Raw genomic sequence first — 16,738 nt, forward strand, 5'->3', positions numbered from 1 at the left:
TAAATGGCCGTTTGTTGAGGACTTTGTGGTCGGGGAGCTTGACTCGTTAGATGTGTGTAGAGAATGGGCTGCCTTTGTGACTTCTTTATAAAAAGCTGCTGGCTGCATGCGTGTCTGTGCGCCTTGTGTGCTGCTGGCACAGATGACACAGCCTGCTCCCTTCCCTTCACTTTACTCTAATCTACTGCTGTACTCTCTTCTCTACTCTCTTTCACACTAACACACTCTCTCCCCCTCTCTCTCTCTCTGGCTGTTGCTAGTCAGTGCTGTCGTAGGCCTACACTCTTTCATGCTAGCACACTGACTCTCTCTCACCCTTCCTGTCTGTCTGTCTGTCTGTCTGTCTGTCTGTCTGTCTGTCCCTCTCAACCTCTCTCTCTCTCTCTCTCTCTCTCTCTCTCTCTCTCTCTCTCTCTCTCTCTCTCTCTCTCTACGGCCTCCTCCATCCAGCAGGCTAGGAGTGCTGTTTGTCTGCCTGACTGCCCTCGTGGAATTATCATTGGCGCACAGCCACAGTCGCCTGTGAGGCGAGGAGGCGGGTAGAGTAGAGGGGCTCAGGCTCAGGGTCTCAGGCCTGGGGTGGGGTGGGGTGAGGTGGGGACTGGAGCAGCAGAGAAGAGAGAAGAGAGCATGGGCCGGGAAAGTCAAGTCAAGTCAAGTGTACTTTATTGTCAAAAATCTGTGTAACAGGGTTAGCACAGAAGTTTGAAATTGCGTTTGACTAGTCTCCAATGTGCAGTTTAAACTAAACAAACATACTATAAATAAATAAGACATTGACATTAACCCACACACACAAACACACGCGCGCGCGCGCACACACACACACACGCGCACGCACGCACGCACGCACGCACGCACGCACGCACGCACGCACGCACGCACGCACACACACACACACACACACACACACACACACACACACACACACACACACACTAATAATAGAATGGCAGTATGAGTGGCCCACACAGCTCACCAGGGACAGAGTATGAGAGGCCTCTTTTCAGGAAAGACAATTGACTTTGGCCTTCTGGGGTTGTGAACCCAATATGGCTGAAATGAAAGTCAATGAATAATTGATCCTCCGTTTCTTTTTCTTTTTTTCACTGCTGGAGAAAGCCGATGAGCTTGGAAATGTGCACCGGACCTGTAATCCCTCGCTCTAGACCTCCCTCCTGTGTTTGCCTTCTCTCTCTCTCTTCCTCTGCAGTCATTCCTTCCCACACAATCCCCAAAGACCACCTGCTTTCGCCCTTTAGTAGTGGGTGAAGACAGAGCTGAAAATGAAGGGTCTACCTCAGAAAACGCTGTGTGCCAGGAACTCTCATTAGTTGCAAAGTGATATGCCAGGGGGCTGTTCTCATTGTTCTGAATAATTTACCGATCTCCCATTCAGAATATCTGACCGCAAGGCGTTATTATTGCAAGGCAAATACTTAGCGCTAGCTGTGTGGCGCTAGCTGTTTGGGGTATTTCTTTGTCTCGCTGCTGCTCTCATTAAAAAATGTGTTTGTTTAAGAGCTCTGTCAAGCATTTCAGACGGCAGACTTAGGCAGGGTGAAGGGCTGGGGAGGGACTATATAGGGGAGTGCCCAGGCTGCTTCAGCTTTAGCCGCGAGCGCTTCAATCCCCGTACTTCCTGCCCTAGTCCCGGCTCCTCCATATTGCCTGGCAACGGCACCCAGCTGCAACCAATGAACATTCCATGGCCGCTTTTTCCATCATTTCAAATTTCTAGCCATAAGCCCTTAAGAGCTCGTGGGGGCGGGCCCCAAATATGGCCAGGGATTGCAGAGAGCCGTTGAACTCGCCTTGACCTTTTCAAAATGGCCCCCATGCCGCATGACCCTTCCCCAAGTCCGTCCGTTTCTGCCCTGAGGAATGGGCTTGAAGGAGACCCCGCGCCCCCCCCTCTCCTGGCCCGCTTGCCCTTTTTATAGCACACTTAAGCTGGTGGCCTGATTCATCTTTTTTATTTATTTCCTGTTCTGTTTTTGGCCCTTAATTGCCGTGTCCTCCTCCTCCTCCTCATCTCCTCTGTCCTGTGTCCTCTGTCCTTGTGCTGTGTCCTTCGTTCTTTTAGTAGTGGTGGTGGGAGGCCCTACTGTGACCTAACGGAAGGGCACTTGTTGGCTATGCGGCCGACACGGGTTCGATTCCCGGCCCGGGTCCTTTGCCAATCCTTCCCTGTCTCTCTCTCTCCCTACTTGCCTCCTGTCACCATCTTCACTATGCTATTACAAATAGAGTCATAAAGACCAAAGTGGTGGTGGGAGTGTATGACCTGTAGGAAGCAGAGTGAGTAGGGACCTGGTCAGGGGTGCATTTCTCGAAGCTATAACTGCTAACTACATTAGCTACTTTGTTGTTTGCAATGCAATTTCCCTTTGGCAACTACCAAAGTTGCTAACTGGCTAACAACCACGCTTTTGAGAAACGCACCCCTGGCCTAGTCTGGTGTGGTGGGATGCGGGCTTGGCCTTGGCCTGCCCTGGCCTCCCTGACTCTCCCTCTCTCTCCCTCTCTCTCTCCAGCCGCCTGTCATCTTCTGTTCTTCTAATTGGGTTTCAGTGGATTTCAGGGCCGCATGCGTTGCACCGGGCTGGCAGGCTTGGTGGAACTTGAGGGTGGTGGTGGTCAGGGAAGCCGTCAAGGGGGACAAAGGGGTCAGTTGTCCCAGGCCCGGCGAGATGGGGGGCCCATAATTGGGTCCTCATTACATTGAATGTATTGGGTGGGGGGCCTTTTCAGATGACTTTGTCCTGGGCCCAGCCAAAGCTGTCAGTGGCCATGGTGGTGGTGGTGATGGTGATGGTGGTGGATGGTGGTGGTGGTGGTGGATGGTGGGTGAGTTTCCAGGAACGGCCTCCTCATTAGAAGGACTAAAAAACCCCGATAGAGATCAAAGCGGGCGTGAAGATTTTAGGAAGGCATCGGACTTGATCAGGGGAAGTGCTGACCTTCGCTGATCCGCAGTGTGCCCTGGCCACAACCCTTAATTCTTCTGCAAAAAAACCCCTTCAGCTCACATTGTTCTGGCAGAATAACTTTGCCAATTATTGACCATTTACTTCTCTCATTCTGTATTTCTTTGTTTTCTTCGACCTCTTCTTCTTCTTCTTCTTCTTCTTCTTCTTCTTCTTCTTCTTCTTCTTCTTCTTCTTCTTCTTCTTCTTCTTCTTCTTCTTCTCCTTCTTCTTCTCACCCTGCTCAGTCCCTTCAATCCGTCTATCTCTTCATGTGACAACCTAAGAACATGAGTCGCTCCTTCACAGCTATGGAAATCTATATGATAAGTATGAAAATGCACTTTCTACTCGAAGTAAGGTGCTTTTCCCAGAGGGGCAACTAGCTGTGAGGATTGTGGAGGCATTTCGTTGGGGTTGGGCTGGAATTGGGTTTGGGTTGGAGTTGGGGGGTTTTCTGGGTGTTCTTCTGGTCGTCCCACCAGGGGTTTCGTACAGGGGGGTAAATTCTGCCTGAGTTACCAGGGCCCCATGTACGCATATAGGGGGCCCACACAGTGACTATTTCCCAATGTCAAGTGCATGAGCCTTGGTAGTGTGTCAGTCTTTGTAGTCACGCCCAGTGATTCTTGGATACTCCGCAAAGTTCACCAAAGAGGATCCAATCTCTGGGCGTGATTACGAAGGCTGACACACTTTGAAGAATGCACAGTAGACATTGGGAAACGGCCAGTGTCTGATTTATGTAGATATATGACTGTGGGGGGTCCATTGGAGCTGATTGTACATAGGGCCCACCACAGTTTGCTGCTACGCCCCTGCGTCCCACAGGAAGGGGCTTTTGCTGGCAGAGCTCAGCCTCAGTGTATACAGGTGGAATTAAAGCAAAGAGGCAGGAAGGGGCTCAGCTCAGGCAGGCAGGCCGTGCACCTCCGCACAGCCCAGAGGATTACACTCCTCTCCTCTCACACACATGTGGTATGCCTATATACACACACACACGTACTGTATGTGGTGCAATAAGCACACACACACACACATGCCTATATACACACACACATACTGTATGTGGTGCAATAAGCGTGCGCGCGCGCGCACACACACACACACACACACACACACACACACACACACACACACACACACACACACACACACACACACACACGCATACACACACACTATGTGCATGCACACACAGACTCAAACACACACTCTCACACACACACTATGTGCTTCACACACACACACACAACACACACACACACACACACACACACACACACACACACACACACACACACACACACACACACACACACACACACACACACACACACACACAACACACACACACACACACACACACACACACACACACACACACACACACATACACACACACACGCACACACATACGCAATCCCACCCATATGTGCACATGAATATGGACATATGGACTCACACACACACAGTCACACCCAGACATACTAAAACACACACACACACACACACACACACACACACACACACTCACACACACTATGTGCATGCACACACAGACTCAAACACACACTCTCACACTCTCACACCCACACACATGTGCTGCACACACACACACACACACACACACACACACACACACACACACACACACACACACACACACACACACACACACACACACACACACACACACACACACACACACACACACACACACACACACACACACAGGATCTGGCCCTCACATGTGCACATGTGAACTAAACACACAATCTCACAAGATCAAACGTCATCCCCCTTAACTTCAAACAGAAACGTCCAGAATGCAAGTGCACATCATTTTCCCTTTCCCTCTCCCTCTGCGCGTTCAGTCAGAGGCAAAGCTATAGGGAGGGCAAGCAGGGCATTTGCCCCTGGGCCCAGGGCCTTCCCGTATTGGTAGTGGGGGCCCTATTATGACGTTTTGGAGGCCGTAAGGGGGGCCCTATCAGAGTTTTGCCCTGGAGCCCTGTGTGCAATTGTTCCGCCACTGTGTTCAGCCAGTGGTGTTTCAGATACGTACACACACACCCCGATCGCCGAAACAAAACGTTTCAATCTTGCCATGCCAGGCATTTCCTTCTCAAACGAGGTCGAAAACGTCCGACGGATGGCAAGACTGCAGATACTGTACGTACGGTAGACTACCTGTGCAACTTCAATGTGTTATCAGTTACATAGGTAAAGAAAAAAACACCCGCCATGCAGCTCAGTCCCATCTGGCCTCTGGTTTATGGACGGAAAAAGTGAAAGCCCCTATCAGATCTGGCCTCTAGCGTTACAATAAGGCCAGGGTGGGTGGTTGGGTGGGTGGGTGGGTGTGGGTGGGGGAGTGAGTAAAAGAGAGGGAAAGGTCCCTTCGTTTTTCCCTAGAGGAGGCCTCCATACTGCCTCGTCCTACCGACCCCAATTCACGTATAGTGACTTCACTGCTCACTGCTATGTGTGTGTGTGTGTGTGTGTGTGTGTGTGTGTGAGAGAGAGAGAGAGAGAGAGAGAGAGAGAGAGAGAGAGAGAGAGAGAGAGAGAGAGAGAGAGAGAGAGAGAGAGAGAGTAGAGAGTAGAGTAGAGTAGAGTACAGTAGAGTAGAGTAGAGGGAGGGAAATAATTAAGGTGTCCAGAGTAGCATACATGCATAAATGCAGAAAAACACACACACACATTACACACATCATTGCACATATATTCACCATACAGCACACACTTACATAGAATACATTTAACAAAAAAGGCGGTAGGAAAGAGAGAGAGAGGAGATAGAGAACAAAAAAGACAAGGAATGTTAAAATGAGCTAAACAACCAACAAGGTTTCATCAACTCTAAAAAACAAAGGCAAATAAACATTTCCTATTGCAAAAAAAACTTGCCCCGTTGTCTGCCACCACCACTGCACTGTATTTTTTTCTGCATAGAAGAAAGAGAAGGGGGGAGGGACAAAGGGGGTGCCCAGAGGAGGTAGAAGGAGGAGGAGGAGGGGGAGGAGAGAGGAGGAGTGGGCAAGGAGAGGGGGGGGGGAGGCGAGGTTTGGGTGCGCAGGGGGAAAGGGAGGCGGGGGGCAAAGCGTACGTGCCGCACAGCGTGAAGCATTTCAGCAGAGAAAAGGTGGAGAATAGGGAACAGGATGCTCAGCCCTTGAGGAATGCATACACTCCAGTGATATGCGCAGAGTGTGTGTGCGTGTGTGCGCACGCTTGTGTGCGTCTGTGTGTGTGTGTACTCATCCCGCCCAGTCCAACCCAGTGATTACACAAGCAGAGAGGAAGAATTAAGGAAAGCGACAGAACCACAACGGAAGAAAGGAAAGGAAAGAAAGAGAGACAGAGGAATAAGGAAATAAGAAACAGAAAGGAGGGGACGGAACACAGCCACAGAGCACAGCTAAGGGAAGGAAGAACGACGGGGGAAAGAACGGAGTGACCATGGAAGACGAAGAAAATGTGAGAAGCTACTTCTTCTCATTTGGGGCAGTGGAGCCCTGTGAAAAGCGATCCCCAGTCTGGCATGAATTAGAGTAGAGACTAGCAGGGTGTCAGATTACATCATCATGCCATGGTGCTTCGTCCAGTAAGCAGCTCTAAAACACAGACAGACGCGCATGCCGAACCTCAACAACCCGACCAGTGTGTGTGTGTGTGTGTGTGTGTGTGTGTGTGTGTGTGTGTGTGTGTGTGTGTGTGTGTGTGTGTGTGTGTGTGTGTGTGTGTGTGTGTGTGTGTGTGTATGTGTGTGTGTTTAACAGACATATGCACACACACAGACACAGACACATACACGCGCGCACACACACAGGTACATGACTACAGTATCACTACAGTATAACTATGACAACGAAGTAGAAACCAAAACAAGCCCACTCAGAAGGAACACAAACCATTTCCTGTGTAAGAGAAACCTTTTTTTGTGTTTCCCACATTAGCAAGTACAGAGTCAGAATGCAGCTATATACATACATCCACACTGAGACAGCTGTTTCTCGTTCTCAGCTCTGTGCCCTAGTATCAGTGTTTCTCAATGGGGGCAGTACAGCTCCCCCCAGGGGGCGTTGGGGAGCTCTAGGGGGGCATTGAGAAGGAGGCAGCTGAGAGGGGGCGGTGCTTATTTGATTAGTCCATTTCATTTTTTAATAATAGGGGGCGTTGTCATGCTTATGATGAGGTCAAGGGGGCGTTGAGAGGCTTGTGATGAGGCCAAGGGGGTGTTTGTTCGAAAAAGGTGGAGAACCACTGGTCTAGTATCAGGCCGGCCTGTGTCATTACTTAAGCAGTATTACTAACTTATTCCACTACAGAATTGGATTCCACAGAGTATAGTCAGCGAGCAGGCCAGCCCAGCACAGTCATCATGACAGCCTATTGTCTTGCTCCCTGCGCTCTCAAGTTTTATTGGCAATCCTGCTGTGTATCAGTATTGCTAAATCTTACAAGGAAAAAATCTCTCTCTCTCCCGCCCGCTCTCTCTCTCTCTCTCTCTCTCTCTCTCTCTCTCTCTCTCTCTCTCTCTCTCTCAAAATCAAATCAAATGATGCTTTATTTGCATGAATGATGAAATCATTGTTGCCAAATCAAGGTACAGAGGAAATATAAAATAGAATAAAGACATATAGTGTCATACTAATAATCTCTCTCTCTCTCTCTCTCTCTCTCTCTCTCTCTCTCTCTCTCTCTCTCTCTCTCTCTCTCTCTCTGCCTCATCAGGTGTTGCTTCTGTTAAGCTTTTTGTGTTGTGTTGTATGTATTGTATAACCAGGGCGCCTCTCTCTCTGAGTCAGATCCTGTGTCCCGGGCGGTCGGACACGACGAGAGGGGATATTCGCTCACAGTCTGACATCATCACTTCTCTTGTCAGCTGAACACCACCAAGCCCCTATCTGGCCCTTCCGCCCACCACACCGCACCGCATTGTCCACGTTGTTCTACCTCACTCAATCATGCTGCTGCGCTTGTAAAAATAGCCCTGTAGCAAGCAGGCACGACTCATTGTGTGAAGGCACTGTAAGATCACACCCGGCTATTTTTACAGCACCAAGGCAATTGGGTGGGTGTGTAGTGTAGTGTAATAGTGTAGTGTGGTGGGCAGCAGAGAGTAGAGAGGTGAGGGAGAATTAGGACAGCAAATCGGCGCCTCTCTTCTCTTCTCTTTTCTACTCTCCCCTCTCCTCTCTTTATCATTTCCTCTCCCCCCTCCTCTCTCCCTCGCTCTCTCTCCCTCTCTCTCTCCTCCCCCTGCTTGGTGCCTGCGTCACTACTCAGCCTCTCTCTCACGCCTCACGCTTCAAGTCTCACGTTTGCATTTGACAAGCCCCGTTGTGCCCGTTGTCCCGACAACCAGTATGAGGGACGGATCTAGTCCATACACACACACACACACACACACACACACACACTACAGTACACTAACCTGCGTCACAGGAATTCCGTAGATGCATAATGTGTGTGAGGCGTGAGCTTCCCCGAGATGAGGACATGTTTTGTGTGTACGTGCATGTGTGTGTTTGTGTGTGTGTGCTTGTGTGTGTGTGTGTGAGAGAGAGAGAGAGTGTGTCCTAGAAGTGAAGGAGGGGCTCAGTCACGATCCATGAGCAAAGGTGACTGAGGTAGCATGACGAGACCTGAGGGGCTACACAGTAAATGTTGTGGTGTTAATTCAACACTTACAGAGTTCATTTAAGTCCAAATGGACTCAAATGAACTCTCTAAGTGTTAAATGAGCACTCCAGAATTTACTGTGTACACATTCCATAAACTCATGCAGCATTAGTGTGTGCTGTGTGCTCACACCACACCACGCACGCGGACACACACACACACACATACACTTGGATTTCCTACTTTGTGTTTGGGCCAGTCTCCGCATTGTTTTGAAATGTGTCAAGGTAAAAGGGGATCGTTGCGCACAGTGTGAGGCATCCTCTCTCGGAAAATATATTCCGTAATGAGCTCATTAAAAGATACAGGTCAGATCATTAGTGAGACGGGTACTGTACACGGTGTCAGAAATGCTGATCCTGGAAATATACAACATTTGCCGATTGACTTTCTGTACTCCTGTCATCTGTGTGTGTTTGTGTGTGTGTACTGTGTGTGTGTGTGTGTGTGTGTGTGTGTGTGTGTGTGTGTGTGTGTGTGTGTGTGTGTGTGTGTGTGTGTGTGTGTGTGTGTGTGTGTGTGTGTGTGTGTGCGCGCGCGTTCGTGTGTGTGTTGGTGTGTGTGATTATGTAAAACAAAACAAGCAAATAATTATACAAAGTTTGTATTGTATGGTGTTGGTTTGTCACCAATAGCATGCAAATAAATACTGGCTAGGGTGTTTAAACCTGACCAGAGCATGCAAATGTTGCTTAAATACCCTACATGAGACGCAGCAAGCAGCCTTGGTCCTCTCTTTACATGCCGGCAAGCACTCTCCCTGGCACTGAGGGAAGAGAGAGAGAGAGAGAAAGAGAGAGAGAGAGAGGGTGTGTGTGTGTGTGTGTGTGTGTGTGTGTGTGTGTGTGTGTGTGTGTGTGTGTGTGTGTGTGTGTGTGTGTGTGTGTCTACCCATGACATTGAAAAAAAAGAGAGAGAGATTCTGTGTGTGTGTTTATGTTTGTGTGTGCGTGTGTATGTTTATGTGTGTGTGGGCGTGCGTGCATCCATGTGTGTGTGTGTGTGTATACAGATGACGTAGAGACGGAGAGGTAAGGGAAGGGAAGGGAAGAGCAAAAGAGAGAGAGAGAGAAAGTGTGTAGTGTAGCGTGGCCTACGTGAGCGAGCCAGTGTGTGCCTCCCTCAGCGTGTTTGCATACGGCAGTCATATCACGTTCAGCCCCGTTCCCCCCAGAACAGATCTTTATCGCCGCCACTCGCCACTGTTGCCAAGTCCCATCTGTCCACTTCTTTTCAGTGTTCCAGCGTTCACCCGCACCGCCGCCTATACCGCCGCCCACCCCCAACTACCACCCCACCCAGAGACGGACTTTTCATTAGGCAAACCTAGGCAATTGCCTTGGGGCCCCGACCAAATTTGCCCTTCAAAGGGGCCCCAGCTGTCACAGCACCAGTCATGGTAAACACACTAAAAAGTATAGGCTTGATCTTTATTTACCGCTTATGTAAAGTAATCGAAGAGACATATGATTAAAATAGCACCAAAACGCTGAATTGTACATCTAGCCTATATGATGACTTGACGGCCCCATTTTTTATATTTTGCCTAGGGCCCCAAAGTGACTAGAGCCGCCCCTGACCCCACCCCCCCTCATTCAAGTGCTTGATTAGGTGACCGGTCCCTCCCGGCCCCCCCAGCCCCAGCCCACCCACTCTCCATCAGCAACCCCAAATCAATTGTTGCCCTTGGAAATGAGCAGGAAATGGGAGCATGAGCAGAAGGGGTTGGTTGGTCGACGCAGGCCGGCGGCACACCGAGCTGCCCCAAAAACCTGCCAGACACTACAACTACAACTGGGCATGTCAGAGTCTGCTGCTGCATGTCAGACACACACACACACACCACACACACACACACACGCACACGTGCAACCCGACACGTACACACAGGCAGGAGTACGTCGCACAAACCACACGCACACTCTACACACACACACACACACACACACACACACACACACACACACACACACACACACACACACACACACACACACACGTGCAACCTAACACGCACACACAGACAGGAATACGTCACGCATACCACACACACACACACACACGCGCACACACACACACACACACACACACACACACACACACACACACACACACACACACACACACACACACACACACACACACACACACACACACACCGGGGGTGGTCTGCTGGCGATAACCCTGGAGAGTGCTCTTGATAGCGATCAGATTGAGGAGACTTGTCTTGCTGGAGTATGGCCCAACCCAATTAAACAAGCGGCATAATGGCCTGGAGACAGCAACAGGGACAGCCATAGTAACTCTCTCCACCCTTGGGAGAAAGACAGAGGTGGTGGTGGTGGTTGTCGGGGAGGGGTTGGGGGGGTGTGGGAGGGTAGCCATGGCCTCCTAGTGACGCAACACCTTGGCCGTTGCTTCTAGTCAGGCCAAGAGCATAATGGCCTGGAGACAGCAACAGGGACAGCCATAGTAACTCTCTCCACCCTTCGGAGAGAGACAGAGGTGGTGATCAGGGGCGGAGCTATAGAAGGGGCGAGCGAGGCATTTGCCCCTGGGCCCAGGGCCCTCCCGAATTGATAGTGGGGGCCCTATTGTGACCTTGGCAGGCTGTGTGGGGGGCCCTATCAATGTTTTGCCCTGGGGCCCGGTGTGCAATTCTTCCGCCACTGGTGGTGGTGGCAGGGCCGGCCCTAGGCATTGGCAGACAAGGCGGTCGCCTAGGGCACCAAATGTCTTGGAGGCGCCAGGAATACCAAAATCTCCTATAAAATTAGGACTTCAAGCGAAACAAGACATTAAACTTCATTAACAATGCATGTTCATGGTCTCTCAGTATATTTGTAGGTTATATATCAGATGTACTTGATTGGATGTACAGTGTTATGTTAATGTACAAAAAAGGAAAGAGGGAATGGGAGTGCTCGCCTAGGGCACCAAATTGACTAGAACCGGCCCTGGGGGGTGGTGGTGGTGGTGTTAGGGTGAAAGTGAACACTGTAAATCTAGAACAGGGGTGGAGAACGGATATGGATTTACGGCCCTTGTGGACGTCTTATCCGGCCCCTGATATAATTGTAATGTTATGCAGTTTGACATGAAATATGACATGTTTTGTAAAGAAATCCTAGAAATTGATAGAAATCTAGACGCCCATAGAGGCCGCAAATTAGGCTAGGAAATTACATTTGCACACAGTAACACAATAACATTAGCACAATACAATTCAGTTTTATTTTCAGGTGACCTAGTGAAGGTGTGATCTGTTGTAAAGGTGGCCACCTGCAATACAGGCCTAAATTCCAGGGGGAAACCCTGTTTTGTTTTCATGGTATGACCCTTGGAGGATTTTCTAAAAATGTAAGTGGCCCTTCGAATGAGAACGGTTCCTCACCCCTGATCTAGAGGGTCCTTAGGTGACCACCAAGCTAATGCTGTCACCAGGGGCGCTGACAGCTTTGGCCGGGCCCGGGACAAAGCCATCTGAAAGGCACCCCCTTCATATAGGCCTACATGCAATGTAACTGGGATCCCATGCTGGGCCCCTCGTCTCCCTGGGCTCTGGACAACATACCCCTTTGTCCCCCCCTGTCGGTTGCCCTGCTGTCACCAGCACTAACATTGGCTCTTCATTATTTTATGTACCAGGCAGGTGGCTTTTTTAACATTGCAGCTGGTTTAAGAGAATAAAGCATTAAGCAAAATATCATTCAAAGTCTTAATTTGGCATTCAAATTGAATTCAAAGCTGTGATGTGCTCTAGAGACCAATATACCCTTTTGCCTGTGTGGAACAACATCACACACCATTTATGAATAGCTATTAAAATGGTAGTGACATGTCTATTCCAACAAGACGTAAAAGGAGTATGGATATCTTCAACCACTATAGAACAGAAACTCTGAACCAAGCATGTTAATGTGACACTTATCAATAGTCCAGCACGCACGATTCACAGGAGACCTCTGTGCCTCAATTATGTTTCTTAGCAAGACTTTTCCTTTGAAAATATATCGTGCTCCGCCTCAAGGATAGTATGCGTGCGTGCATAGACCTCTCCATAATTTTGACCCTTGTTTGAACCATGCGTGTGACACGAAGAAGGCTGTCATTTCGACTGCGTTAGAGGAGGACGGGGGGCAACCACAAGAGCTTTCTCAGAAAATGCTTTCGTGATACTGCACACACTGCGAGGTTTGTCTTGGGCACGCGGGCGGGGAGTCCGGGGTGCTCTCGTGTGACGCTCATCTGCGACTTTCACGCACAGACACGCTCCTGAAGAATGGCCTCTTTACCCAATCAATCAATTTCAGCTGATTGGGTTAAAGAAATGGTAATAAGGCAAATCCAAATCCCAGCAGGCATGACTTAATAACACGCTATGTTTTCTGAAGCATAATGAAACCCCTTGCATTAATCTGCATTACTTTTATAGGCTACGTTCACGTTATACGTGTAATACTAAATGGTTAATTATGCGTAATTGTTTTGGTTTAACATTCGCCAACTGTTCTAAAGTTTATCACGAAATCACAGTCAGCTAAGCTTTTGGGGGAATTAACTGATCAAGCTAAGCTGTGTTCAGCCAAAGTGTATTTCGCTCCCAGACTCTCCCGTGTTTGGCTGCTGCCTGCCGCTGCGTGACTCCTGTACGTCAGTCATAACGCACTGTGCGTGCTCATCTAACCGAGGATTGTCACGACATTCGCAACTGAACTCTCAACACACACAGGGCGTTCCGTGACAGGTCGGATCGCCCCTGTTGTTGCACACGCTACAGTTTGTCATATTCCTCTCGTGGACTGGGAATGGCATACACATTAACCAAGTGAAGAACAACAGAAGGGCAGAAAAGAAACTATGACAAATATGCTGGCTTTGTTGCAACTGGAACGACTTGGCTATACTCTGCCTACAGACAGTCAGCCTCTGCTCTGTGTTTAGAAAGACTTTGGTGTCCGTTTAACCTAATTTCACCACAGCAAGACGTGGCTACATTATCCCGGAATGATGTGTTTCACGGTAGCCATTGCGTCACCACGCTGCTCCCTGGCGTATTACTGTAACCTGCCTGTAATTATCGTAACGCGGCGTATCAGCCTTTATTGAAGCCTTCTCTCACGATTCCGATAAGGTGGAAACAGGACAGTCACGCAATTGTTATTCATCACCACACAAGGGAAAGGGTATACGTGTGAGGCAAGGCAATATCCCGCCCATAAAGCTTGATTGATTTGTGTGAAGAGGCTAGCACAGCACACCCCACGCTCACGCACTGCAGTGATTGCGTGTAGACAAGGCGGGCAGACCATTTGGTAGATGGACTCCCAGAGCGACAAAACATCCTCCGGGGGGCATGCAAGCATGTGTGAAGCTACAGTCCTAGGAAATAAACAATAGGCTTAATGGGGTGGGGGGATATACCAAGGTGATAATGGAAATACTATTAACAATAAAGAACATGCGGTTATGTTAACAGTGGATGGGAGGTTTAAATTAGCCTTTGTGATTTTGGTATGCATGGCATTAATATTTAAGCTACAATAGGCCTATAACTATAAACCACTGATGTACAGTTTTAAAGAAGTAATATCTCTCCCTCGATACCCTCCCCAAACCGCGCGCGCGCGCGCACACACACACACACACACACACACACACACACACACACACACACACACACACACACACACACACACACACACACACACACACACACACACACACACACACACACACACACCATTCATATCCAGCCGTGTCACTGCCAACAACACGCATGCAATCACGCAGTCTACAAAATACCGATCAAACGTACACGCAACAAAGTTTAAAGAGAGAGAGAGGGCGAGAGTGGCTCGGTGACAGAGGGAGCCGGCACAGCAGGGCTCTGTTTGTCTATTTACATTATACACTTCCCCGCACGACATAGCGTGCCTGAAATCGCGCTGTCCCTCTGGGCACACTGCCCTTAAACAGAGCCTGCATCCCCTGAATTAGGTTAAATAGGCTGGCGCATACGGTTGTATCATAACCCGCTTAAACCATTAAGCTTTATTCAGTTCTCTGTGGAAACGCAATCCATTCATTGCAGTAATATTTTTTCTCCTTTTAAAAGATTGAAGTCAACCCCCCCCCCCCCCCCCCCAACCCATGGTGGGTGGTCGTGGTGCTGGTTGATTCAATTAAAATGGACAGTATTAGGATCTATGTTTTGTGCTGTTTGGGTGGTGCCAAATGAGGTGTCAATAGGTTCTTTGAGGTGCCAAAGTTAAAAGAAATGAGTACTTCAAAAGGGTTTTGTGTTACAATAGAGGCATGTTAATCAGCTTAAATTTAATTCTGCAACCCACATATGTACCCATGTCACTTAGGCATTCTTTCTGGTGACATTTTTTTTAAATTAAATAACAGACGCGCAATTCATCAATGAGTAGGCTACCCCCTACTACTGTGGCAGTGCGCCAGCACGAGCTCTGTTGCAGAGGACGTGCGTGCCTACGTTTTTTGCGTAACTTTGTCGTAGTATCCATAGTGACAGGTCACGTTTTAAGTGTTGTTGTCATCTGCTTGTAAAACACCACTGCACTGATTTGTCCTCTGTTAGCACCAGAAATACTACTACATAATGGGTACGTACCACGACTATAGGGGTTTTCCTTTGAGGACATTGATTAAGGAAAGAGAGTTCCCTTCACACGTGTGGAGCGTCTTGTGTTGTGTACCAGACAGAGTGTGATAAGTTTGTCAGCGTTAGCGTGAATAAGTTTGTTAGCCAAGAACTGGACATACCAACACGCCAAGCCATCCACATAACATTGGCATCAAAATATAGCCTGGCTGTATCCTGTATACTTCAACCTTCTCCTGTATCTTCTTTCCTTCTGTCGCCGTGTGTGAAGTAGCCTGCCTTCATCTTTTACCAAAATGATAATGTATAGAAAATGTAGACCGTCACATCCCTTAAAGTGCATTTGATTAGAACTAGTTAAGTCCGTCGTGAAAGGCCAGGCACGCAAAAGCTAGAGTAGAGTTTCAGTTCGTGAGATTCCCCTTGCATGCCCTCTGCTCTCTCACTCCATTTAACCCAGAGCATCTGTAAGGGCATGCGTAGCCAGCCAGACACGCAGGGACTGTGTGATGATCTCGTGCTAATTCCTCGAGACAGAGGAAGACGGGCTTCTGCCTCAAAACACGAGTCTGAGTCAGTTAATCATACACGGCTCAAAGCAAACAACTTGAGGAGAGGATGGGAGACTTTGCTCAGGTGATGTCGAGATAAACACGTGGTGTTTTCCAGAGATGTCAAAAGTATAAAAGTAAATTCATGGTGTACAAAGTAAGTAAAACACATGGCAGGCTATTACGTAATAGCTGATACTTACATAATTTGCTCCATTGTATCTAATTATGTAGATCTTGGCCTATTGTTCCTGAAAAACGCTTAAAACCTACCTAGAACCCACCACAAACTTGATCCAACCAGCGTAAAGCCAGCTGATAGTAAGACAAGGTCTACTGGTTACTCAGATAAGTTACCTGTGTTGGAGGGAAACGGTGTTTCTTTCTTTTTTTTACTTTGACTTTTAATTTTGACGTCTTTGTTGTTTTCTAACTGTTCATTTTACCCATTCCCATACAGAGACGTCCGGCTACTCAGAGGACACAGACGAGATGAGGATTCAAACACCCTCACATCCACTTCCCAAAGAAATACAACAGGTGACCTGTCTCCTTCAATTACCTCACACACCTGAGTGTTTGGTTAACGACTTAGCGTAGAGCCTATGTTTATAACCTTACTGTCACCAAAATTGTAGTGGGTATGTCTTAAGCTGTTACTTAAGCAGTCCCTCCAGGATTTTGCACTGGGATTTTGTGATTTTTGCGGTCAAAATGTCTGATTTTGTGGCGGCATTTTCTCATTTTTTGCAAAGATTTTGCGGCATTTTCTCATTTTTTGCAAAGATTTTGCACCCCTTTCTGGATTTTTTTGGTAACTGAAAACCACAATCAGTCTAAGCAGGCTTAAGACAAAAGAGAGAGAGATTCAGAAACACGTCCTAATAGAATAATAA

General features: G+C 48.4%; 1 protein-coding gene across 1 annotated transcript in view; it reads left to right on the forward strand.

Moving 5' to 3' along the window:
• The first annotated feature begins 15,195 nt into the window (after positions 1-15,195).
• Positions 15,196-16,738, forward strand: part of lekr1 (leucine, glutamate and lysine rich 1) — a 167,091-nt gene continuing 165,548 nt past the window's right edge. The window contains exons 1-2 of the mRNA XM_063205317.1: positions 15,196-15,292; positions 16,303-16,382. Coding sequence (XP_063061387.1) covers positions 15,289-15,292; positions 16,303-16,382 — 84 coding nt within the window. The 5' untranslated portion in view covers positions 15,196-15,288. The remainder of the gene's footprint in view (positions 15,293-16,302; positions 16,383-16,738) is intronic.

This window comes from Engraulis encrasicolus, chromosome 8 (assembly GCF_034702125.1).
Source record: "Engraulis encrasicolus isolate BLACKSEA-1 chromosome 8, IST_EnEncr_1.0, whole genome shotgun sequence".
Classification (NCBI taxonomy): Eukaryota; Metazoa; Chordata; class Actinopteri; order Clupeiformes; family Engraulidae; genus Engraulis; species Engraulis encrasicolus.